This window comes from Myotis lucifugus, unplaced genomic scaffold (assembly GCF_000147115.1).
Source record: "Myotis lucifugus unplaced genomic scaffold, Myoluc2.0 scaffold_59, whole genome shotgun sequence".
Taxonomy (NCBI): Eukaryota; Metazoa; Chordata; class Mammalia; order Chiroptera; family Vespertilionidae; genus Myotis; species Myotis lucifugus.
This window is the reverse complement of record NW_005871107.1, coordinates 5,904,222-5,932,017: the sequence shown is the minus strand read 5'-3', so window position 1 is coordinate 5,932,017 and position 27,796 is coordinate 5,904,222. Positions and strand designations below refer to the sequence as shown.

At 38.8% G+C, this 27,796-nt stretch overlaps 1 protein-coding gene across 3 annotated transcripts in view; it reads left to right on the top strand.

Annotated features, from left to right (window-relative positions):
* Nucleotides 1–27,796, top strand: part of FILIP1 (filamin A interacting protein 1) — a 172,290-nt gene that overhangs the window by 64,171 nt on the left and 80,323 nt on the right. For all 3 annotated transcript variants that reach the window (XM_006089339.3, XM_023754287.1, XM_006089338.3), the window contains exon 2: nt 4,769–5,050. In XM_006089339.3, the coding sequence (XP_006089401.1) occupies nt 4,775–5,050 (276 nt within the window). In that variant the 5' untranslated portion in view covers nt 4,769–4,774. The remainder of the gene's footprint in view (nt 1–4,768; nt 5,051–27,796) is intronic.

Below are 27,796 nucleotides of genomic sequence, written 5' to 3'. Positions count from 1 at the left end.
CCCCCCTGCCAGCCTGGTCACCCCTAACTGCCCCCTCCCTGCCGGCCTAGTCACTCCTAACTGCCCCCCTCCAACCGGCCTGGTCGCCTCTTACTGCCCCCCTGCCGGCCTGGTCGCCCCCAGCTGCCCCCTCCCTGCTGGCCTGGTCACCTCCAACTGCACACCCTGCTGACCTGGTCGCCCCCAGCTCCTCTCCCCCCCCACCCCTGCCGGCCTGGTCGCCCCACACAGCCTGCTTGTTCAGGCATTTGGTCGTCCCTCACTAACCCCCCTGCCGGCATGGTCATAGGCAGCCATCTTGTGAGGGTTAATTTGCATATTACCTCTTTATTATATAGGATAATTTGCTTATTAAGAGAAGAATCTGTGCCCCAAATTACATTGATTAAAAACACACACATTACAAATCTGATGTGATTCTTTGGTTTATTTAAAACTTTCTCTTGAGGAGAACTTTCTTTGAAGAACTTTCTTAGTCTGCACTAAGATGAAGCAAAGGCATTCTTGGCTTCCTTCAGAAAGTTTATTACCTTACGTGTCCAAAACTTGCAGCCATGCGATCAACTATTAAGCTTACAGAGTGCCAGATGCCTTTTCTGTTACCTGTCTGCCACTCCTCTCAGCACAATGGACAGGATTTGGCCAACTCTGATGAAATGTTTACTGTTGTTCCACTCTGGGGCTTTTCACACAATAAGTCTGTGATGGTCCCTGTTCAGACTTTGCATCTTGTTTTTATAAGCTGTATCCTTAATAATTGACCAGGTTCCTTCTCCAGTAGATTTAAGATCTGTGTTTTTATTGATTTCAGGGAGGAAGGGAGAGGGAGAGAGAGAGAAACATCAATGATGAGAGAGAATCACTGATTGGCTGCCTCCTGCACGCCCACACTGGGGACTGAGCCTGCAACCCAGGCATGTGCCCTGACCGGGAATCGAACTGTGACCCTCTGGTTCATAGGTCGATGCTCAACCACTGAGCCACATGGGCCAGGTGGCAGTAGGTTAATGATTTTAGAAAAAGTATTTTTACTTAGCAAACTAATTTCAATTGCTGTGTGAGTTTTGCATGGAGGAAGACATGGATTTCTCCGACTCTGTAGTGTGAAGTGAAAAAACAATGCCTTAGTAAGCATTTGTAGATTTATCTGGATCATCTAATTTACAGGGTATTCCTCCCCTCCAATTTGTATGTGTTTAACCAGTTAACTACCACGCATCCAAAACTGAAACTATCCCCATATTTTGAATTTAATTTTAAAAATCAATTAGCAACAAATATTATAAAAATAAATATAGTACTCACAATTTGGGTGTTCTTGAATATTTTCAGCTAAAAATTCTCACAAAAAATGATTTTAAAGTTGGTCAGGGCTGCCACTAAGGGAAAACATTTTTTTTATAGATGCCCATTGCCGTGTGGGGAAGGTCCGCTGCTTGTGTCTACAGACGCTTATGGCGGACAATCGGTTAAGAACTTAGGGGAAAACCCTACAGTGAGTAGGCATTTGGAATCAGACCTGGGTTCAAATCCTAGTTCTTCTATTCACTAGGAGTAGCTGTGTAATCCAGAAAAATATATTGAGTTTCTTTAAACCTTAGTGGTCTTATCTTTAAAATCTCACATCATAGGGTTGATATAAGTATTGAATTAGATATTGTATGTAAAATGCTTAACATACTATGTAACACTTCAGAAATAATAAGTGAGAGCTATTATAATAAGGAAGAGTATGAATGACCCTAGATGTGATACATGGAAGTTCTCTATTGTTTGGACATTTTCTCCTCACAAAATAGAAAAAGGTGGCTTCATGTGGACATTATTAAAGATAGACTTGGTTACACTATTGAGAAACTATGTTTTTGTACCTCACATGTTGTCTAATTCCTTCCTAAAACATTACTTGACTAGTTTGTTATCTCAGTTTGCATTCCTGAGATAGAACAGGTGTTGATTGCTGACTTTGTTGTGGAGAAGAGATAGTAAACCCCATTTGGCTTATCAAAAAAGGACTAACATCCATGTGCAGATGTCAGAGGAAAGAAATGAATGTGAAATTTCAGTGTCACAGAGGAAAAATATTTGCTAAGACATTAACATCATGGATCTAGCACATGAGATTTTCCACCAGCCAAAGTAAATTAAGGAGGAAAAAAATAGGGAACTTTAGATTTTGACCTGATATAATATAATTAGATAATTTTAAAATGTGTTTTTTCTATAATGGATCAATTCTGTAATTAATTAATTCAATAATTAATGTTCATCAATGAATTAATATAATCCTATAAAAACTATTAATGCTATAATAAAATTTATTTTAAAATACTAATATCAGACTAAAATTTTTAGAAAGAACTAAATATAGAGTTGGTATAAGAAAATACTATTTTCTGCATGTTTGCAAATACAATTGATTAAGTAAATGCATGTCACATATAAATAGTTATTCATTTATTCTATTTTAGGAATAGTCTAGTGTTGTAGATACTATAAAAGATGCATAAAATCCAGGGAAATAAGACATAAACACATGCTACAGTCAAATACAAATGTCATGTATGATTAAAGCTAAGTATAATTAAGTTTAATACATCACCCCTCACTTCCTATGCTTTGAGAACCATCTTCTGGAATTTCTATTAACCCATGTTCTAAGTTGAAGTTGTCAAATCAATATTTGATGTACCATTCCAAAGAGCCTTAAGATCTTATAGAGAAAGTTATTTCAGATAAAAGGAATTCACATGTGGTATGGAGTCATAGGGAGTCACAATTCAGTTTGGGAAGCCCATGTGTCTTAGCTGTGATGTGTAACAGGTCAAGAGTTAAATTTGAAACTTTCTATTCATCATCTCTTTTTTCTTTGGCTCGGGGCTGAAAGCAGCCCACTCTGCCCACAACAAGCTGTGATGAAATACAGCAGGTCTGCTCTGAAGTGCTCTGGCTCCCATTACAAAGAAACATCTCTTCTTTGTTCATCATCGAAGTACAAAAGATGCTCTAAAATTCCAAGGACAAATCACTGAATTAACCAGAAAACAGGGTGCAGGGTTAAGGACCACCCTACCTCTTGTGTTTATATTGTTCATAGTTACAGTGCTGTAGAGAGTACACACACACACACACACACACACACACACACACACACACAGTAGGAGTTCACTTCAAAAACGAAGCATGAATGTAGATTTCAAGATTTGTTGGAAGAATTGAATATTTGCTATCTGAAAGGAAACACCACACTGTATTTATTTTTCTATTATAAACCTAGTGTTTTGAAAAGCTTTCCTTAGTTTCTTAAATATGATTGGGTTCATAAAGGAAATTTACTTTCAGAAAACAACATCTCTGTAGTTTATCTGGGATGAGTCATGAAAATCTTGCTGCTTAGTTGTTCTGAGGAAGGACTATTCATCCTGTGAGTTCTAAATAAGCCCATGCACTAACCTACTATATTTAAGGGTTTAGGCAAAATTTGTAGTGTAGCCCCCAGGATATTAGAGCTCTCTTCACAGCACTTTGAATCCTAGCTTTTGAGTTCAGTATATTTACAACATACCTGTTGGTTAAGTTCTTTTGCTATTTACCACATACCTGTTGGTTAAGTTCATGGAATGACTCAAAGGTGCTTCCCACAGGACAGGTTAGCGACTGCTTTTGTTTTGTTTTTTCCTGTATTTTGCTATAAAATATACTGTTTAAAATTTTGATTTTGTAGTTGATCTGTTTTCTCACAATTCTTTGTGCTTTTATTCACATTCCTGTAAATGACTGACATTAAGAAAACAAAAGCAACAACCTGATTTTGAAAAAAAGAGGCCATGGAACAATAGAATTCCGTATCACTAAAAATTACACCACCCTCTTCCCTTGACTTTTCCCGTTCCCTCTCTCTATGTCAAGCCCCTCTCCAACCTTTGTGGATTTCTCTGCACATTGTGACTTTCATTTGGTTCCTGGAAGGGTTTGAGGTTTGAATTTTCTGATGGAGTTGGAATCACTTTTAAAAAATAAAAAGTTTTATTTTACACTTTAGATCCACAGAATTGTCGCAAAGATAATACTGGGGGGTTCCCAAATACCCCACACCCAGTTTCCTCTATAATCAGCATCTTACATTAGTCTGATACATTCACCATAATTAGTAAACCAATATTGATACATTATAATTGACTCAAGTCCATACTTCAGAGTTCCTTGATTTTCCCCTAATGTCACTTTTCTGTTGCAGGATCCCACCCCGGATGCCATATTACGTTTAGTTGTCATGTGTCGTTAGGCTCCTCTTGGCTGTGACAGTTTTTCAGATTTTCCTTGTTTTTTTATTACCTTGATAGTTTCAAAGATTATTGGTCATGACTTTTATAGAGTGTCTCTCATTTGGGATCTGTCTGATGTTTTTCTCATCATTAAACTTGGGTAATGTTTTGAGGGAGGAAGACCACAAAGGCAAAGTGCCTTGCTTATCACTTCCTATCAAAGAAACATACTATAAACATGACTGATTACTATTGATGTTGACCTTGATCATTTGGTTTGAGATATTTGTCATGTTAGAATCACATTTTCACTTTTTCTTGAAGACCATCAAGGCGTTTTTCTGAAGATTTTAGTAATACATTAAAGCTATAAGGAAGCTAACTGAAACTGATCTTTTGTTTTTTCTTTATTGGTGATGTTGTAAAGCTGCAACAAGTCTTTAAGTAGTTAGAAAAAATATAATTTCAATGGTGGTAAAATATCTAATCTTTCTTTGTGTTAGGTGGGAATGAGATCCCGAAACCAGGGTGGTGAAAGTTCATCCAACGGGCATATCTCCTGCCCCAAATCCTCCATCATAAGCAATGTTGATGATAAAAGTCTCTCAGAAGATGCAAAAAAGAAGAACAAATCAAATAGAAAGGAAGATGATGTCATGGCCTCAGGAACTGTCAAACGACACCTAAAACCATCTGGAGAAAGTGATAAAAAGAATAAGAAATCCTTGGAGTTATCCAAAGAAGACCTCATCCAGCTACTCAGTATAATGGAAGGAGAGTTGCAGGTAGAATCAAATTTTCTAAACTATTGTGTTTCTAGTTTCTAAGCTATAAAATAAGAGATTATGAATCTGTCTGTCTCACTGAATTACTAACTTCATGGGGAAAAGGGCTATGTTTTTCTTATTCATTTTAAAATCCCTATTGTCTGGCATCAGTTTGCACTGAATATATATTTGTTGAATGAAAAAATAAATGAATAGCTGATTTTAAGCTTCTCTAGAAGCAGAAAATTTCTTCATGATATGATTTTGGTAATAATTTAACACAGGCCCTATACTTAGTAGTAGGTAATCTAATTTAATTAGGTAGCTTATTTAATTTAGCCTTTGACTATGGTTGAAAATCAGAAAATTCATGATTATTAGAAGACCAAGATCAAGTGCCACTTTTGATTTTTTCCAGAAGGTAGAGTAAAAGAGAGATCAAGAGACAGAGGGAAGAAAGAGGGAGAAAGGGAGGGAAAGAGAAAGAAGGCTTTGTTTAAACCAGCCTTACACTTTTCTTATTTTTATAAGTTTCAGCTTAATGTCATAGGATTTGAGATGCACACAAATAAGCAGAACATTGTGTTGTGAAGACCTATTACTTTCACAAAGTATTTTCAAGTCTATTATCTCATTCAATATCAATAAAAATGTGGGTACCATTATCTATTTATATATATAAAAGGCTAATATTCTAAGTGTCCGTCCAACTGGTAGCTATGATACGCACTGACCACCAGGGGGCAGATGCTCAATGCAGGAACTGCCAAGCTGCAGTGACTTGGCAGCGGCGGTTCAAAGGTGACACACCCTGAAACCAGAGAGAAGGGAGCCTGATTCCTCACGGGGCCATGCAATTCCACCTTCGGCTGGGGCACTGTCACCCCGAATCTGGTTTACTGCACACTTGTGTTTGCATTACACACCCTGTATGACAGCAACTTTGCAGAGTGCCCTCTCGCACTCCGGGACCCCTTGGGGGATGTCGGAGAGCTGGTTTCGGACTGATCCCCGCAGGCCAGGCCGAGAGACCCCACCCGCTGGAGGGACCCCGCTCACTCTGCAGACGCCCTTCGAACCTCGGGCCACCCTAGGTGCGGCCGGCCAGGGAGGGACCATGGGAGGTTGGCTCCAGGGTGTGTCTGGTCCTTCTTGTCCAGTCCCACCCTGCTGGCCACCTTCTAATTAATTCCTTTCAACGTGCACGAATCTGTGCACCGGGTCACTAGTAGTTTATAATGAGGAAACTGAGGTCCAGAAGGGTTAGGGGTTTGTCCAGATCTCATCTTAGGCCTCCTCCTTCTTGGTTCAGTGCTCTTTCCACAGTCTGTTCTCACTAACCTTCTGTAGCTACCTGAGCCATGTCCCCCATTCAGTGTCTGTTCTTAAGGACCCAAGAGGAAGTTGGGATTCTTCTGAGTACCTGAGCTCTAGACAGTTATATTTCTGGAAGTGGGGAAACCATAACTTCTTTTTCTGGTCTGTGTTGGGTCGGGGTGGGGTGGAGGAGAAGATGACGTAAGAGTGGAGATGCCGTTTCCCTTTTTGTTTTCGTTAGGTTCTAGGGCAATGATTTTCAACTGGTGTGCTGGAAGAATTTTTTAAAACATGTAATACCTGACTATTAGTCAGGGTCATTGACCTCTGTTCCTTTAAGATTGTCAAGTGAAAAGATGACAACAGCCAACACAAACAATAGCTGTCCAGTGTAAATGAATCAAAATTATAACTATTTTTTGTCAGATTGACAAAATATATATTTTTTTGGCGTGCAGCAGAATTTAAGTAATTACTTTATGTGTGCCATGAGATGAAAAAGGTTGGATACTAGGGGAATACTAATGATTGTGTGAGATAAACCTTTGTTTGGAGCTGTTAGCATCAGAGGTATTATTTTCAACCTACCCTAATCTGTTCCTGTTCTCATCTGTGTGTGCACATAGATAAGGAAACCCCTGGGGTGAAGAGAAATAGAAAACATTACAAAACTCAAATTAAAACAAACAAACAAACCTGATTGAGCTTACCATTTACCTTTGGATAAAAATCACATTTGCATTTCACAACAAAAGATGAAATTTTCCAGAGCACCACCATTACTAACAATAGCTCCACCACTCTCAGAAATGTGGTTAATGTTTTGTCTATTAACATATTGTGTAAGGAGGCAGAATATATTAGTTCAAGTTTTTAAGCTGCCCCCAGCAGACGTTATTGACCTGAGTGGAAGGTACAATGGTTGCCTTTGAAATCATCACAAAACAACGTCACTTCTCTCCAGGCAGGGTGGCCTGTGTGGAGCCTGTGGCTCTTCCAGACTCTTATTTCTGCAGAAGGCTGTTATATCATGGTGGATTCTGAAAGGCATTTAAGGTTCATGTGGCTTTTATGTTTGTCGTTGCCAGATACAAATCCATAGCCTGGGCTTTCAAATACAGGGTGAGGCACACATAGGTTTACAGTTGTTTGCATGGGAAAGAATACAATAATAAATAATAATACAATAAACTCTGTGTTTCATGTACTCACAACTGTAAACTTACTTTTGCCCCACCCCTGGACATACCCAAGACATCAAAGAAATTAGCAAGAAATACATTCTGCTCTCCATTAATTTTTATGAATACAGGATACCTTAGTTTATACAATAGATGTATTTCTGAGCAGTAATAAGTAAGTAAAAAGTGTAAGATACTTGTGGGGGAGGTAGTGAACAAAAAGAGATATGAAAAACCTGATATTTCAAGGAATTCTATGGTGCATTCATTTGCAAAGCAAATAATTCATCCTCCACATACTTATATGAGCTCATATACATATGTAAGTATGTGTACTTGTAAATTCAGATTGTGCAATATTAGACTTGTTAAAAATGAGGATGTTCCTATATTTAGAGCTGACGATATGTGTTTGGGTAGCCGACACCTGTACTTTATTAGCATTATCACATGGGGGGGAGGTGCAGCTAAGAGTGGGAGGCAGTTGGCATTAGCAATCATGAGTAGGCTGGTAAAAATGTGGCAGCTATGTGCCAGGTTTGCCAGACTAAAGATAAGAAAACAAATCTATATAAAGATTTTGTATTGAGAGGAGAGGCAGGGATATGCCTTGTGAGACAAGTTACCCCAGCTCAGGTCTATATGCCATTTGGCTAGACATGTCTGAGCATTTAGTGTGTTGTCTCCTAGACCTTCACAGTCCACCTATTACTCTTCCTTTATAGAGTGGCCATACATACTCATATACTCTTACTCTGGAGGTGGTGTTCCAAGGTTCTATAAAATTTTGGGACTGACAGGCATTTTGAGATATCTTATTTACCTCTTTTATACTATATGTGTAAAACTGGCGCTCAATGTATGTGAGTTGCCAGGGTTGCTCAGCACTTTAGTTACATTTGCTCTAGACCTAAATTCTGTCTTATCTCCCCAATATTATAAGTCCTCTTTTCTGTGTGTCACCCTACTTCTCTGTCTCTCAGTCCAATGCCCCTCCCACTGTATCATTTACACTCTAGAGATATTCAAGGGTGGGTTCCTTTATATTTATTCTTTACCTTTAGAATTTCTTTCAAGCAGTCTAATGTGAACTTTGAGGCCAAAGCCATTCTGTGAAAAGATAAAATCTTTTTAGGTAAGAGAAATAGAGTTAAGAGAAATGTTTCACATCATGGAGGTGGAATATAATCTAAGCCATGAAGTTTGGTTGTGATCTGGGAGTGAGAAAAGTGGGAAGATAGCAGTACCATATGGCCATGGGCTGGGTACTATACCAATTGGGGGGCTTCATATTCACTATGCGGGTTGTGCCCTGAAGTTGTGCAACAGCTTAGCCTTGGGGGACTGGAACTGCTAAACAAAAGAAGTAGGGTGGCCCAGCCAGGGTTGCTCAGTGGCTGAGCGTTGGCCCATGAACCAGGAGGTCACAGTTCAATTTCCAGTCAGGGCACATATCCAGGTTGCGGGCTTGATCCCCAGTGTTTTCAAGTCACACCTTAGTAGATGGTGCAGGAGGCAGCCGATTCATGTATCTCTCTCATCTCTCTCATTCTATCTCTCTGTCCCTCTCCCTTCCCGTCTCTAAAATCAATAAAAACATTTTTTTTTAAAAAAAAGACACACAGAGAAGAGGGCTTATAATATTGGGGAGATAAGATTAATATCAGGCCTTGGCTGGTGTAGCTCAGAGGTTAGAATAATACCAGGTCTACCTGTAGGAGATGTACCCTGAAGCACTTGGGGAAAAGGAGGGGATGTAGGCCCACACAGGCTTTTTATGCTAATTCTCTTTCTCAGACTCCTTGTTGATCTCTTCATTCTCTCCAACTCTGTATCCAAGGTTCTGGACATTAGAGATAGTTCTGTAGATTTTCTGGTTCTAGTGGTCTGCCACCTGGGGAATCTATGATTCCATCTATGGGAATTTGTTGAACCAACATTATAAACAGCATGACCTTCATTGTTAGCATTGGCACCTTGCAGAAATTTGCAAATTTGCTGTCCAGATATCCAGGGAACTCTTGAAGTGCACCTTTAATGGACATATATTATAAACGGAGTTGTCCTTCCCAGGAACCTTTGCATTTTAAAGTATCATGTCCTGAACTGGTGATGTCATGACCTTTGTAGACAAAAGCTTGTTGTTTCAGCACAGTGACTGGCTGGCGCTGCCTGCATAGAAATTGCAGACTGGTTTTGTGTCATTGACTGCTTCCAATAACAAGTGCTTTTCAATAAATTGGAACATTTTTACTCTCTGGGTGAAAAACTGGTCACATATTTCCCAGACTAAGCTGAAAATAATAAAATAGAACACCCAGACCATTATTTAGGCACCATGATTAATTTCCCTGTGTATTTGTCCAAAAATAGCACTTTAAAGAAGTCATTCAATTTGGCTGTACTAAAAATGACTAAAGTTCAAAGGAAATGATACTGACATAAAAAAAACCATAATACAGGAAAATTTGGCAGAAGGATATTCTTATAAAATGATTAAAAAACAGTGTCCTGCCCTAACCGGTTTGGCTCAGTGGATAGAACGTCGGCTGCGGACTCAAGGGTCCCAGGTTCGATTCCGGTCAAGGGCATGTACCTTGGTTGCGGGCACGTCCCCAATGGGGAGTGTGCAGGAGGCAGCTAATCGGTGTTTCTCTCTCATCGATGTTTCTAACTCTCTATCCCTCTCCCTTCCTCTCTGTAAAAAATCAATAAAATATATTTTAAAAAAAAACAAACAAAAAAAACCACAGTGTCCTTCCTTGGCTGGTGTGGCTCATTGGTTGGAGCATTGCCCTGTACACTAAAAGATTGTGGGTTCGATTCCTGGTCAGGGCACATACCTGGGTTATGGGTTCAATCCCAGGTCAGAATTTACAGGAAGACAACAGATCAATGTTTTTCTTTCTCTCTTTCTCCCCCTCTTTCCCCTCTCTCTAAAATCAATAAGTATGTCCCTGGGTGAGGATTAAAACAACAACAACAACACAGGATCCTAATTCTTTCTTTTTCTTAATGCAAAAAAAAAAAAAAATTAGCTATTTTATGTAGTAAATTTGCTTGATGTATTCCACTTGAAAATCTTTTTAAAAAACCAACCTCAAATGGGGTTCATCATTTTCCCCTTTATCCTTTTAGTTAGTTCTCTTCCACCTGAGTATGAGGAGGCTCAGAGAAAGCTGGATACCATAACTTTGCATTTTCCAACCTGAGTCAGAGACAGAGTCATCCATACATTGAGAAATCTACCTTCATCCTGGGAGACAGGCAGAAGAAGGTGTTGTATTTCAAAGATCATTTATGGAATAGATAATATGCCTACAGATAGTTAAAAGTTTTCTCTTTTCTCTCCTTCTGGGGTTCCTAGCCATTTCCTTTAATATTGTTCACTAGTTATTCTTTACCTCTCCACCACCTACTATAGGTGAGCCCTCTATCTGCTCTTCTTTCTCAACAAAAGTTCATTCATTCTTAGGGCATTAATTAATTGATTGATTGACCATACAGTGTTTGCAAAATATTGCTGTGCTAGAAGTCTGAGGAATGCAAAAGTGAATAATAATAATACTCAAAGCTAAGATTTGATGAGTTCCTACTATGTGCCAAGCATGGCTTTAGGCACTGGTTATTACAGCAGTCATAAAGAAAGAGTTTATGACCTGATAGGATAGATGAGAATGTATAGGAATGAATATTCTATGGGGTAATTGAAATGCAAATTATGGGAGTACAAAGGAGGGAAAGATTATGAAAATTTCAAGAAATGAGTAAAAGCTTCATTGAAGAATTGGTCCTTGAAGAATTTGTTAGGTTTGGACGGGTAGAGATTAGCATAGGGGCAACATGAGCAGAATCAAACACAGAGTAGGTGAGAAAGTATGGGTCATGTTCATCAGTGAACAATTTGCCTCAGTGGAGAAGTATTTGGTGGAAGTAAAACTATACCACCATTTGGAGACTATACACAAGACATCTAAAAAATAATAGTTAGAAGGTATGAGGATCCCAAGGGAGTGGAATGATGCAGAAGCCAAGAGAGTCAAGATTGTCAAGAAGAGAGGGGTGTGTCAGGCATATCAGCAGAAAGGTTCAGTTAGATATGACTGAAGGGTTATCATTGGGTTTGTGAATCTGAAGGTCATTGGGAACATTTTCCAGAGCAATTTCAATGAGTTTAAGCTTATTTTCATTGGTTTGAGAAATGAAGGGAAGTTAGAGAATTAGAGTAACATGTTTCTGTTGAAAATCCAGGAATTTAGAAAAAAATTTTTTTATAAGAGTTATTCAGATTTTCTGTGTTGTTTTGTTTTTTTTTTAGACATAGCCAAATATCCCCCCTCCCTTATTTTTTTAAACATAGCAATAAATTGTTTGGCATGGAGTATGCCCTTAGTACACATTTGTTGACCTCCTGCTTTGAAATCACCATGTTGCTTTCCTCTCCCTTTGAGTGTTAAGTGAAACATGGGATGATTAAAAAGTAAAAGGCTAAAACAGTGTGTCTTGAATGCCAAGTCCTGGGGGGAAGTGTAGAACCCAAAAGGTTTGGTAGTTGACCTTATCAGTGTTGACTTTGAGTCTTGATTTAGTTCCTGTCTGTGTAATAATGGGTTGTTATGATAATTATTTTACAGATGCTGTTTGGAGAGCTTTGGATAAGAAAGGAGGACAAAGATAGGAGAGTAGCTAGAGGGAAACTCAGGTCAAGGGAGGGTTTTGAAAAAATGAAAGAGACTTTACTGTGTTTATAGGTTAAGGGGTTATAGGACCCGAAAGGAGCAGAGTCAAGGACAGAAGAAAGAGCAAAGGTTTTTGATCAAGCAGAGTCTTGGAGAAGGCAGGAGGGAACCAAAGGTATGGCTTGGGGGATGACCTTGGGTTTGCCCTTGAAAAGAAGGGAGACCCTTCATCTTCTGTGACAGAGAGAAGGAGAAAGAATGGGTGGGGATGAAGATAATGTTTATAGCAGAGCAGTGGGCAGTTGAAGGAAATCTCCCTAAAGCTTCAGCTTTCTCAGCAAGAAAAAGACAAAGTTATGTTCTGAAAATGAGACCTGGGCCAAGTAATTCTGATATGCTGATAATTCTGAGGTGCTGCTGCAGGGAATGCTAGGGGAAGGTGATTGTGGATAAATAGGAGCGTTAGTGAGTGGAGTTTAGGATTCAGCTAGCAGAGAACCATGTGTTTGCAGTGGCACAGTCTGTTTAGGTATATTATATAGCACTAACTCTAGGGTTGCAGTTGTCCAAGTGGCAGAAGTGAAAGAAATGGATACAATGCCCAGCAAGGAAGAGATATAGGGAGGAATGAGCAGGGCCATGTTGGCGGCGGGGGGAGTGGGCGGGGAGAAGGGCACGAGAGGGCTGGAGAAACTTGAATCTGGGCTATTTGCACTTTTCATTGTCTGTGTGCTGCAGTTTTAACTAATGCAAGGTCTTAGGTGCGGTCCTTGGAGTATAAGTGAAGCAAATAGAATTAATGAGATAGAGGAATGGTAAAGTGAAGATATTGGCTAAATCTCCCATATGAATATTGAAGCTTCGGAGGATGATGGTAGGACTTGGAGCTGAGAGCAAGTCTGTTTCATTTAATAAATCTGAGGGCTGAGGACCAGAAGGTCAGTAGATAACTGCTTCCAGAATACTTTTTTGAAGTGTTTCTCTGATCATGTCATTCTGTTCCTAGGAATTTAATAGAGGTCTCTAGACCCTCTCTGATTGAAATTTAAATTGCTCAGACTGGTCTGAAAAAGCTATTTATTAACTGATGACACCCACCCCCTTAGCTATAAAAGTTCATCTTTAGAATTCCTTAACATGACATTCTTAATGTCTGCAAAAGACTTTGAACTATATAAAGTAAAAGTATCATAGTATAGTATATATAATGCTATTGAATTAATAATAATGGTCTCAAATATTTACAATGATATTCCTAATACACTGCTATGATTTTGCTTTTCTGTCATTTTAAAAAAATATATTTTTATTGATTTCAGAGAGGAAGGGAGAGGGAGAGAGAGAGAGAAACATCAATGATAAGAGAGAATCATTGATGGGCTACTTCCTGCATGCCCCACACTGGGGATCGAGCCTACAACCCAGGCATATGCCCTTGACCGGAATCGAACCTGGGACCCTTCAGTCCGCAGGCCAACGCTCTATACACTGAGCCAAACCGGCTAGGGCTTTTCTGTCATTTTTAACAACAGATGCCATGATGACTGGAAAAGAAAGCTGTGATACATTTACACATTGGAATACTACTCAGCCCAAAGGAAATCTTATCTTTTGGGATAGTATGGATACACCTGGAGAGTATTATGCTAAGTGAAATAAGCCAGTCAGAAAAAGATAAATACCATATGATTTCACTTACATGTGGAATCTAATGAACAAAATAAACTAACAAAATAGAAACATACTCATAGATATAGAGAACAGACTGAGAACCGTCAGAGGGTAGAAGGTAGGGGAGCTGGGTGAAAAAGGTGAAGGGATTAAGCAAAAGACACACACAAGACAAAACCTCATAGACAGACAACAGTATAGTGATTACCTAAGGGAAAGGGAGTTGGGGGGAGGTAGGAGAGGGTAAAGGGTGATGGAAGGAAACTTGACTTGGGGTGGTGAACATGCAATACATATTACAGAGGATGTGTTACAGGATTGTACGCCTGAAACCTCCATAATTTCATTAACCATTGTCACCCCAATAAATTAAATTTATTTTAAAATGAAAAAAATCCTCCATTAGGATGGTGACAATCAGTTCAGATGGAATTACCTGGTACAATCAAGCACAGTAGGCTTATACTACAGTAGGCTTATACTACAGTAGGCTTATACTACAGTAGGCTTATACTGCCACTTATCATTTTTTTTTTCTTTAGAAATGGCTTTTTCTTTTTTTTTTTTCCTAAGTGAGTTCTGTTTGTCACATGGCAAGGCTCTCTGTGAATCTCTGTACTTCTGAAGAATGAGGCTTTTAGCTACTCTCTATGGCTTTTAAAATTGATGACTCACCTGCACTTAATACGCTCCATCTTTAGAATCTCAGGCTGAGGTCACCCTGAGCGAGGCTGCCCAGTGAAACCTCACACCACCCAAATGGTCAGCGTGCTGAGAATGGTATGTCTTTGCTAAGTTTAGGAAGCAGTAAAGAGACAGGTTGCTTTCTGGTTAAAATCAGGACCAGATCTTATTTGTTGTTGAAGCTGATGCTTCAGAATCTCATGTGTCTGGTAGTATTGTCGTTGTTTTGGCAAAGAGCTTTGGTGTCATTGGTCAGGAAGAATATTTTTAGTGCTCTTAATAGAACCAGAAAGTTGGCTTCTCTGCAGTGAGAATAATGTACCATTGGCACTACAGGGGAGAATCTTAGTTTTATTGAGAAATTTAAAAACATATATTAATAAAGAATGTTCCATAAAATAAATCTACTTATTATTTTATGAATCCCTGAATAATGGAAAATACTTATATAGGTACTATGTGAAAGATGGAGATTACTGCCCCCCCATGACTGTAACCTGCATTTTTTGTTTAGTGAAAATGATCTTTATTATTTTAGTAAACAAAACTATATCTAAATATCCAACTTACCTGTATAAATGTTTCCCAATTTTGGGGGGCATGTGCTCTTGTTACATGGAACCATTTTTATGTAAAATTAGGGGTTGTACCAATAACTGTTATGAGAAATGTTTGTTAAATGGAGTATAATTGAGGTATAAAGCATTCGTGATTTCAGAAGGACTTGGGAAAGTAAGATCCAGACCTGTGGTATCCTAAGCAACTTTTAATGAAGAAAGAAATGTTCTACATCTGTGCTGTCCTACACGGTAGCCAGTAGCTGCATAGGACTTGTGAGCATGTGAAATATGGCTAATATGGCTGAGGAGCTGAATTTAAAATTTTAATGATAGGTAACTTAAATTTAAATAGCCACACGTGGCTAGTGACTACCAAACCAACAACACAGAGATAGAGAAACAAACATGGTACTCATCTGAAAGATAGAGAATAAAAGGAAAAAGTCAAGTCCGAACATAGACCCTTAGAAAACACCCATGGTGAAGGGTGGGAGGGGAGAAAAGAAATGGCCAAAGAGGAAGAGAGGACATGGTTAAAGAGAAAGGAAAAGAGATCAGAGCCGTGATGTGTCAGGGGTCCAGGGAGGAGAGAGTCCCAGGAAGGGGACATTTCCAGTCCTCAGAGCTGCTGCAAAGCTGGCGGGTGAAAAGTGAGAACATGTCATTTATTGAGCTGACGTTTAAAAGGTGAAGTGTCAAAGGAATAGTGCTAATAACAGATGGCTGGTGTCCAGAAGCTTGGCCAGACTTCACTTTTGAGAAGTCTGTAGGTAGAGAAGGGTGGCAGGGCTGGATCTGAAGGAATAGTAGGAGAGGAGAGGCCAGAGCATTTTATTTTATTTTATTATTTTTAAATTTCTTTATTGATTAAGTTATTATATATGTGTCCTTATCCCCACATTACCCCTCCATCCTCCCCACTCATGCCCTCACCCCCCTGTTGTCTGTGTCCATTGGTTAGCCCTATATGCATGTATGTAAGTCCTTTGGTTGATCTCTCCCCCTCACCCCCACCCTCCCCTACCTTTCATCTGAGGTTTGACGTTCTGATCGATGTTTCTCTGTCTCTGGATCTGTTTTCGTTCATCAGTTTATGTTGTTCATTATATTCCATAAATGAGTGAGATCATGTGATATTTATCTTTCTCTGACTGGCTTATTTCACTTAGCATAATGCTCTCCAGTTCCATCCATGCTGTTGCAAATGGTAAGAACTCCTTTTTTACCGCATCGTAGTATTCCATTGTGTAGATGGACCACAGTTTTTTAATCCACTCATCTACTGATGGGCACTTAGGCTGTTTCCAAATCTTAGCTATGGTGAATTGTGCTGCTATGAACATAGGGGTGCATATATCCTTTCTAATTGGTGTTTATGTTTTCTTGGGATATATTCCTAGAAGTGGGATCACTGGGTCAAATGGAAGTTCCATTTTTAACTTTTTGAGGAAACTCCATACTGTCTTCCATAGTGGCTGCACCAGTCTGCATTCCCACCAACAGTGCACGAGGGTTCCTTTTTCTCCACATCCTCGCCAGCACTTGTCATTTGTTAATTTGTTGATGATAGCCATTCTGACAGGTGTGAGATGGTACCTCATTGTCGTTTTGATTTGCATCTCTCGGATGATTAGTGACTTTGAGCATGTTTTCATATGTCTCTTGGCCTTTCTTCTGTCCTCTTTCGAAAAGTATCTATTTAGGTCTGTTGCCCATTTTTTGATTGGGTTGTTTATCTTCCTTTTGTTAAGTTGTATGTTCCCTGTAAATGTTGGAGATTAAATCCTTATCGGTGATAACATTGGCAAATATGTTCTCCCACGCAGTGGGATTTCTTGTTGTTTTGTTGATGGTTTCTTTTGCTGTGCAAAAGCTTTTTATTTTGATGTAGTCCCATTTGTTTATTTTCTCATTAGTTTCCATTGCCCTAGGAGCTGTATCGGTGAAGATATTGCTTCAGCATATGTCTGAGATTTTGCTGAGGCCAGAGCATTTTAAAGAAAATTCCAGACGTTCTATCATTTCACTCGCAATAAGGAGATTATAATGATTGTCTTCAGGGCAGGTACCATCTAGTAGTCCCTGGTTGAGAGATAGCTCTGCCACTAATCTTGGCCTAACACATCCAATGAGAAAATACATAAAGTGGTGCAAGGGCTAAGGTAACAGGCAGAAAACAAAGCCAGGATGTGTATCATCACCTGATGTTTCCTTGGAACATCCTCACTCTTGGTCACTAGGATGAAGGTTCTGCCAAGCCAGCTTCTGGATTCAACATGCAACACTTTTAGGAAAAATTTAAACAGTGATCCACTTTCTGTTTATTTATTATTTTAAAAAAATTTTATATTAACCAAATGGAATTACAGGGTAATTTTCAAAGAGCATCTATCTCGTCTGTCTTCTAGGAGTTTGTAATTTAAAATAGTTCTTAAAAAGAAAGACACGGACAAATAGAAATTTTATTAAAAATAGTCAAACAAGCCTGGCCGGTTTGGCTCAGTGGTTGAGCATCGACCTATGAACCAGGAGGTCACGGTTCGATTCCCCGTCAGGGCACATGCCTGGGTTGTAGACTCAATCCCCAGTAGGGGACGTGCAGGAGGCAGCTGATCAATGATTCTCTCTGATCATTGATGTTTCTATCTCCCTCTCCCTCGCTCTCTGAAATCAATAAAAATATATTTTAAAAAATAGTCAAACAATGTAGAAAATGGTGGAGAAGAATTTACCTATGTGAGGATATAGGTACCTGAATAGGATGGAGGGAGAGAGGGGGAGTAGGCATGTAGTCAGGAGAAGATTAGGAAAAATGTCCTAAATATTTAATGTCCCAATTCCCTGGGAAACAGAGACCTTGATGACAATAATTCCATGTCTAAAGAACCCTAGGAGTTTTGTTCAATCTCGCTCCTTTTATGTAGAAAGTTTGAGGGCCCTGACAAGCTGGAGATAAAGATCATGGAGGAGCTAGCAGGAAGAGGACAGGGAGATTCAGCTTCAGCTAAGTCAGGTGCATCTTTCTGGTTTACACTACTCATATACAACATTTTAATAGTTATTACATGTATTTTAAGGGTAAAATGCAGAACTGCATGCTTAGACCACGGTGGGTTTAAATTGATGATGTCACTGTAGCAGCACTGCTTACAACTGCTAGCAACTTGACAATGTTTACAAATTCCAGGGCCAGCCTTTAACCTCTTTTTTATTCCCTTCTCTCTTCGGAACAGTTCAACGACACTCCTGAAAGTCACTGGGCAAAGACTTAGTAGATAAAGAATGGCCCTTTTTTTAGGTGCTTCCTTCCTCATGATCTTCCCTTGTTTCGGCCCCGGTGACCTTCAGGAGACCTTCCCTGGTACAGTGGTGATGAGGGTTTGTTCACCTTGTGTGACCTGTGACCTCAGGTTTGCAGATGGGGTTACAAGTGCAGATAATGTGTAGATTATTTTCTTTGCAAAGCTAACTGGTCCAGGTGGCATTTGAAATCTGTCCTCATGAGCATCACATCAACCAATCATAGACCAGACTCAAAGCATATAGAGCGCTCAAAGAGAACCTGGCTGGGTAGATCAGTTGGTTAGAGCGTTGTCCTGATATGCCAAGATTGTGGGTTCTATCCTGGTCAGGACACATACAAAGAATTAACCAATGAATGATAAATAAGTGGAACAACAAAATCAATCTCTCTCTTCCTCTCTCTCTCTCTCACATATTAAAAAAAAATTTTTTTAAATATATTTTATTGATTTTTCACAGAGAGGAAGGGAGAGAGATAGAGAGTTAGAAACATCGATGAGAGAGAAACATCGATCAGCTGCCTCCTGCTTTCGGCTAAAAATTTTTTTTTAAAAAGAGAGAGAGCTTAAAGAGAGTCATGTTACATGGCTGTCAACAGAGAAATATTTTTATCCAAACCATCTATATTTAAAAGAGAAAGGAGGGCACTGGTGAAGATTGTTGAAATTATTTTCCTGTGATAGTAGTACATAATCGAAAGAAAGGATGTAAACTTTGATTCACAAAGACCATTGTCACTTGGGTCTGTTTAGCTAACATGTAATGCTATCTGTGGACACAGTCTTGTTCTTCAACAATGTATATGCTTGTATTGGCAGGAAAGAGCTTCTATGGACCTTTCTGAACAGCAGCCATTAATCTCTAGCAATACTTAGTCCCACGTTAAACATTTCCTGATCAAGAGCCTGAAAGGAAACCAGAAACAATGTGCACAAATTTTAGCAGACCCTCCTCTCCTCCTGCCTTTTAAAAGTAGTAATAATGAAAACACATTTGCAAGTCCATGGTTCTATGGGGAATAGCTGATTTATGAGGTAAATCAGCGATAAACCAAAGGTTTGTATGCTCCTAAGCAGATGTAGGAAATGGTCTCAAGGGCTGAAAAGCAACACTTGCACCAATGAAAATGAGTCTCCCTTGAGTAGTGGTGTTACTGTTTTTTAAATGTAAATGGGTCTGTCCTGTATCAACATATTATAGCCCTTGCAATGGTGAAATTTTTTTATATATGTTATATGTGTGTGTATGTATATATGTATATAAAATATATATATACACACATATCTATATACATATGATGTTTTGAATTAGCAAACTTTTTTAAAACCTGAAAACAAGTGTAAGATGAACTGTGTTCTGAAACAATCAGAATGTGCACACTTATTTTTTTTTCTTTTCTTTAATGGAATGTAAATTCTTGGCTTTGAATTGACAAGAAAGTCATTTGACCTCAGATAAGGTCACAGTTGCATACAGAACTTAAGCCCTGTGTATTTGTTCTCTTTGCAATATCTGACATGACTTGTTTATAGGCGGTTGTGGCATAACATGTCAGCTTTGAAGTGCCAGGTATGCTGACTGCAAAATACCTGGACAAAGACCTCTCCTGAAAAGAGACTTACATATTCTGAGCAGGAGACACTTCCAGGGTCTCTGAAGAGTTAAGCACAGGAAACTCTGAACATTCATTTCCTTCTCTCCGGAGCTGTAATTGCTTAAGGGGGAGGGGATGTAGGCTGTAGGCTTCCTCTCTGAGACAAGATGCAGGTGGTTGGTTGTAAGGTCCCATGTGTGTCCCCTTCTCCCCCTCAGTTTCACTGCCTCATTGTAATGATCTTCACAGATATCACTGTTGTTTAACTACAGCAGAGAGGGGATCAACAACCTGGTCATTTGCCGGAAGCCGGTCCATCCTTGCTGCTTGACACAGTTGCTGCAGGAAAGAAACATTTGCACAGCATATGTTTCAAGGGACCTGGCATATATAGCATATTGTTCTTAATATGTTTGCTCTCCTTAGCGCCATGTGTTTTAACCAAGGTCACCTCTCCGAGAAAGGTTGTTTCCCCAGGTGGGGATTTTTCCCTGAGGTTAGGGAGGGGATACAACCCCTTAACTAAGTGCCAGGCGGGTAGTTAATCACTTTAACTACAAACAATCACGCTTAAGCTACATAATCTTTACTCCCTGGAATGGAGATAAGAAACGCCCTAACCTTTGCAATAGAAATGGACAGGATTAAAATCAACTGGTATGAATACAGATGTAACAAGATAATAAACATCAGATCCTAACCAGAACTTGGCTGGAGATCCCGACCAGAACTTTGGCTGGAGATCCTGGCTAGAGGTCTTGACTAGGCTGCTGATCAACTGAAGGCTGTCTCCGTGTCATTCCTTATTCGCCGACTCCGTCCACACCTTTGGGGACCCCTGGACCTGCTGGGGTTGGACCCCAACAGTCATTCCTATTGATTTTCTGCCATATAACAGTTTGTTTCATTGACAAGGGAATAATTGGCAGACAGTTATGGAATGCCAGCTAGTGAGTGGAGGGAGTGCAAGGGGGGAATAAGCCCAGAGTCCCTGACCTCAAATAACGAAGGAGATATGATCTCCACTGTCACTGCCTCACTTCAGGCATCTTTACCGCCTTTCACATGTTTTTTTGCAATAGCCTCCTACCTGGTATGCCCTTCCCACAGTCTTGTTACCAGTAATGCTCCCTATCACAGCAAGAGTTAGCTTCTTACAATGCACATTGACCAAGTCTTTCCTCTGCTTAGGACACTCAGAGGCTCCCTGTGGCTCTGAGAGGCTTTTATGGACTGGCAGCTGCTCACCTCTGCAGCCTCATCTGTCATTGAATTACCCCAATCTGCGTCCTGTCAGCCTGGCTTGCCTGCAATCTCCTGAACATTTCCCGCCTTAAATGGTGTTGAGAGCCTCTTCGTACAGGGAGGGGGCAGGTATTCTCTTTCATTATGTATTATGCAAATGATTTGAAACAAAAGGCCCTGATGTTCCACACATTCAAGGTGGGCTGATTCTTATATGTGCCTTGATTGTATTGATTGACTTCCGTCCTACTTTATTTTTAATGCTGTTTCTACCTCAAGTGAAGGTCGTTAGGCAGGGAGGCAATTCCTCTGGCAAACACCTACTGTTGGGCTCCTGCTTAAAAGCTTTTTCCATTACCTGTCATGACCTGCTCACGTGTTTGCTCAAGGAGTTCATGTTAGAGGACTTCCGTCCTGGCCAGGTGTTTTTATATTTTGATAGAGTATCACTCCTGTATCTGTTCCAAGGTGGAGTATTATTGTAATTACATACTCAGAAATCCTGTTGTAATTATAAGGCAAGGCAAGTGTGTGGATAAATCTGAGTCCAAACATGAAAATATAATTATAGGGGTAATGTTGATATATTTTTAAAAAATGTAATGTTAAAAATATTTTTGTGTGATTTAAAACAACAGTTTCATTATCTTTCATGTTTTTTATTATTGAGGTATAATTGACATGTTCTAGTAACATTAATTTCAGGTGTACAATGTAATGATTCAATAATTGTGTGTATTGTAAAATGATTATCACAATGTCTAGTGAAAACTTACAAATGTTTTACATAAAAATTTGAATGGCTAATTCACACATATGGTTGAAAAGCTAGAAAAAATATGTAAAAAATATATATTTTACACAAATAGAGCATATTATAAACACTGTTCTGCAATTGGTCTTTTCAGACATCAAATATGCCTTATTACAATATTATTGACTATATTCCATATGCTGTACTTTACATCCCTGTGACTATTTTGTAACTTCTAATCTGTACTTCTTAATTCCTTCACCTTTTCACACAGTCCCCCATCCCTCTCCCATCTGGCCACCATCAGTCTGTCCTCAGTGTCTATGAGTGTGTTTCTGTTTTGTTTGTTCATTATTTTGCTTTTTAGATTCCACACATAAGTGAAATTATATGGTACTTGTCTTTCTCTGACTGACTTCTATCACTGAGCATAATACTCGAGTCTAGGTCCATCCATGCTGTTGCAAATAGTAAGATTTCATTCTTTTTCTTAATAGCTGAGTAATATTCCATTATATACATATGTGGCACTACTTTTTTATCCACTGGTCTACAGATGGGCACTTGAGTTGCTTCCAGATCTTGGCTATTGTAAATAACACTGCAATGAACATAGGGGTGCATTTATTCTTTTGAATTAGTTTTGGGTTTCTTTGTATAAATCCCCAGAAGTGGAATCGCTGGGTCATAAGGCAGTTCTATTTTTAATTTTTTGAGGACCCTCCTGTTTTGCACAGTGGCTGCACCAATCTGCATTTCCACCAACAGTATACAAAGGTTCTCTTTTTTCCACATCCTCACTAACACTTGTTGTTTATCGATTTATTGACGATAGCCATTCTTTCTGACAGGTGTGAGGTAATATGCCATTGTGGTTTTAATTTGCATTTCTCTGATGATTAGTGACATTAAACATCCTTTCTTATGTATATTGATTGGCCATCTGTATGTCCTGTTTGGAAAAGTGTCTATTCAGGTCCTTTACCCATTTATTCAAATTTTTGTTAATTTTTATTAATTGATTTTAGTGGGAGAGATCTGTTGTTCCACCCATTTATGCATTAATTGGCTGATTCTTGTATGTGCCCTGACCAGAGATTGAATCCGCAACCTTTGCATATTGAGACGATGTTTTAATCAACTGAGTTATTCAGCCAGTGCTTCTGCCCATTTAAAAAAATATATACTTTTTATTATTGATAGTATTACAGATACCTCCCCTTTCTCCCCCTTTAACCTCCTGCCTCCCACCCCATGTCTTCACTACCCTATTGCCCATGTCCATGGGCTATGCATCTTTGGTTTATATCTTCTTGTCCCCCTAACCCCACATCGAGGTATGTCAGTCTGTTCCATGACTCCATGCTTTGGGTCTTATTTTGTTGGTCAATTCATTCTGTTTATTAGATTCCACAAATAAGTGAGATCATGTTATATTTGTCTTTCTCAGATTGGCTTATTTCACTTAGCATAATATTTTCCAGATCCATCCATGCTGTCCCAAAGGGTAAGAGATCCCTCTTTTTTTTACAGCTGCATAGTATTCCATTGTGTAAATGTCCCATGGCTTTTTTACCCATTCATCTACTGATATTCTGCCCATTTTAAAAATTGGATGGTTTGGGGGTTTTTGTTTGTTTGTGTTTGTTTGTTTGTTTGTTTTGAGTTATATGAGGTTTTTTTAAAAAAATTTTTGCATATTAATCCCTTATCAGATGTATCATTGCCAAATATCTTCTCTCATTCAGTAGGTTGTTTTTTTTTTTGTTGTTTTTTTTTTTTGTGTGTGGTATTTTTGCTGTGCCAAAACTTTTTAGTTTGATGTAGTCCTATGTGTTTTTCCCCTTTGTTTCCCTTGCTTGAGGAGGTATATCAGAAAAAAATATTGCTAAGAGAAATGTTAGAGATTTTATTATCTATGTTATCTTCTAGGAATTTCATGGTATCAAATCTTACATTTAATCTGTAATCCATTTTTAGTTCATTCTTGTATACAGTGTAAGAAGGTGGTCTAGTTTTGTTTTTTTAAAAATATATATTTTATTGATTTTTTTTTACAGAGAGGAAGGGAGAGGGATAGAGAGTTAGAAACATCAATGAGAGAGAAACATCAATCAGCTGTCTCCTGCACACTCCCCACTGGGGATGTGCCTGCAACCAAGGTACATGCCCTTGACTGGATCGAACCTGGGACCCTTGAGTCCGCAGGCCGATACTCTATCCACTGAGCCAAAACGGTTAGGGCTAGTTTCATTTTTTTTTGCAAGTATCTGTTCAGTTTTCCCAATACCACTTACTGAATAGACTGTCTATCCTCTATCCTCTATCTTGTGTTCTTGCCTCCTTTGTCAAATATTAATTGACCATATAGGTGTGAGATCTCTATTTTTTTCATTGATCTATATATCTGTTTTTATGCCATTACCATGTTGTTTGATTACTATAGCCTTGTGGTATGGTTTGATATCAAGTAATATGGTATCTCCAACTTTGTTCTTTTTTCTCAAGACTGCTGTGGCTATTCAGGTCTTTTGTGATTCCAAATAAATTTTTGGATTATTTATTCTAGTTCTGTGAATAAATTTATTCTTAGTTTCCCTTTCTGCTAGTTCATTATTGGTGTATAAAAATGCAATCTATTTCTGAATATTTATTTTGTATCCTGCTACATTACTGAATTCATTTATTAGTTCTAGTAGTTTTTTTGTAGAATCTTTAGGGTTCTCTATATACAGTATCATGTCATCTGCAAATAATGACAGTTTTTCTTTTTCCTTTCCAATTTGGATACCTTTTATTTCGTCTTCTCTTCTGATTGCTATGGCTAGGACTTCCAGTACTGTGTTGAATTAGAGTGGCGAAAATGGACATCTCTGTCCTGTTCCTAATCTTAAGGGAAATGTTAGATAGCAAGAGGGAAGATGTGGGAAAGATTTGATAACAGAGAACTTATAAAATAGTAGTATATGAGAGTGGAATAGAAGAATATAATGTGATTTATTGGTAGCATTAACAACCAGTTAAGCTTAGTGATCATGAATTTAAAGTGAGATCAGTTGGCATGATAAGTTTTCTTTACCTGTGGGTATAAGCATTAGAGATGGGATTCAACCAGTAGTTGGATTTAACCAAGGCTTTGGTTTGACCAAGTAAATATAAGCAAGGGAGAGAAAAGACATGAAATTGAGGGTGTATGTTATTGAAATTGAAGGTGGGTGAGAAGGAAAATGAGAACATGGGAAGAGGGGAGGTGAAGGCCAGTGAAAATATACTAAAATCAATGGATTGCAGATTCTGCTGCCATCAAAGTGTTGTTAGAGTTGGGGTCCTAGAGGGAGTGAGCTGGAAATATGGGAGATAGTAGTTGAGAATTGAAATTATAGTTGGTTGCAATTTATGGTAATAATGACAAGGACTAGAGTATAATTTGACCATAGAAGTTGAGAGGCTGAAGTAGTGTGAAGGACAGAATTATTACAGAGAAGTTCAGGGAATTGGGAGGTCATGATAGCAGAATATAAGGTAATGTGGAAATCACCAAGGAATTTGACAGAATTTAGAGAGAGTAATAGCAATCCAGGAGTTAACATCTTCAAGAAAGAAAGAAAAGTGAATGACCCCAGGGATGTGAATGGCACCTGGCTACAAAATGAAAGGATGCAAACTGATATTGTCATGAGATTCCAAGCTAGGGCATTTTAGGGAAGAGGGAGAGAGAATGATCTGGAAGCAGTGATGCAAAGCAAGGTGGACATCGACTCCACCTTCAGGCCCACTGGTACCAGGAGAATGGGAGGGCTCTTGGGGCAGCAGTGTTCTCAGAAGAGTGTCAGGAAGGTGGTTCTCAAAGTTGTCTGCAAATGCTGGGGCCACACTCCAGACCAATCAAATAGCAACCTCTGGAAGTAGGCGGTGGGCTTCAGTATTTTTAAAAAAAGTTTTACATGATTCCAATGTTCAGTAAAATTTGAAAATCACTGCCTTAGAGCAAGTGGGTGATGGGAACATTCTCAGAAGAGTTTGTGATCTTAGAAGGGGCTTGTATTTGAATGTGAGTTTCAAAGAGCACAGTGAAAGAATTTCAGGAGATGGGGATGGGTGAGATATAAGATTAGGAAAGATGACGGCAGGGCCAAATGCAATTTGAGCTTGGGAGGTGAAGGGTACGAGTTTTCTCTGGGTTTTGTACTTGTAACTGAAGTGCCAAGTACCTTTGCTTTAGAAGCTGCAGTATTGAGAATACACAATTGTTTTCTTTATTTATGGCTTTGGTGAGTCCTTAGGAACCATAGCTAGAAAAAGGAATGCTAGACATGTCAGGAAGAGATGCTTCAAATGGTTTAGCTATGGTTAGGTCGTCTAGGGATGTAAGTCTTCAGAAATGATCTCCATGAATATGACACCATCTGTGCCGTGGCCACTAGAACTTGAGTTGGAAAGAGAGAGCCTATGTTGCTGTAGTTCCATGGTGCCTTGCTAAATTAGCTCCTGGGATTAAGCATGTATGAAGAGTGGCTGCAGAAAGAGGGCATTCAGACTTCATGTTTATTGGCCTTGATGGTCCTGGAGAAATTAGAAGGAAATCTAGGGATATTCCCATAATATTATTCAAGACCAGCCACTTTTGAACATAAAATGATGAGTTCAGCATTGAGAAATCTGGCAACACAGATTGTCTGATCTCATCCACCTGCCTCTTCTATTTAATCATCTTCACCACGCTTTCATCTGACCATTGGCTTGTGGATAATGAAGCAAGATAATGACAGCTCAGTTAAGGTTCCTAACCACAGAAACTCAGTAGAGGTCAATGCATATCAATTGTCTGAAATAATAATATCTGGCAACTTGGTAACCGCAAATAAGCTGCAGGAATTTGAAATAACTAAGGGGACCATGAGCCATTTTATTGACTCTACTATAATCAAGAAAGCACTTTCCCTGAAAGTTTCCAGCTATTAATATGAATGTTGGCCAGTGGTTCTTAGTCATTTATTATGAAAAAGCTGATGCACTGGGAACATTATACAAGATAGTAAAACAGAGATTTTTAAAAGTCAGAACCAGTGTCATGCTTTCTGATAAAGTTCAAGCTTAGGCTGTCATAAAAAATTCCTAAGGGCCTATAAGTAATGAGACAGTGATATATAACCTGCTTAACCAGTGTGATCCCACTTTAAATGATGACTGATTATTGGCAGTAGTTGCTGATAAGCTTATAACAAAATCAAGTTTTTTCAACATCTTCCCTCAAGAAGACTAAAAAACTTGGTTGACTATAGGAACTGCATATGGGAAAAAATTATGCTTGTAAATAATGCTTTACATATGCACTGATCTGAAAATTGAGGTAAAAATATTGAATTACATATTTTGAGCTCAGCAACCATATTCCTATTGCTAATAGACAAACAATGTATTTTTTTGACAAATAATATATTTGAATTTCAGTGAAATGTCAATTACTTTTTGAGGACATTGATTTAATGACATGTCAGGATTCCTTCAAGTATGCCCAATGGCATTCAAATACTTATTTTAAAAAAATTGTCCTGGCATAAAAATTGCTCATTTCACATTTAAAAAACTAATTAATTAGCATATGGATTGTTGCAATGTATTTACTAGTGATTTAGTATAATGGAGAGATCTCTGGTCTGAGAATCAGGAGACCTGAGCTCTAACATATACTCAACAACCAATTAGTTTTACCCCTTGGACAAATTACTGACTTTTCTGAAACTCTGTTTCCTTAACAGTAAATTAAGTTGTTAAA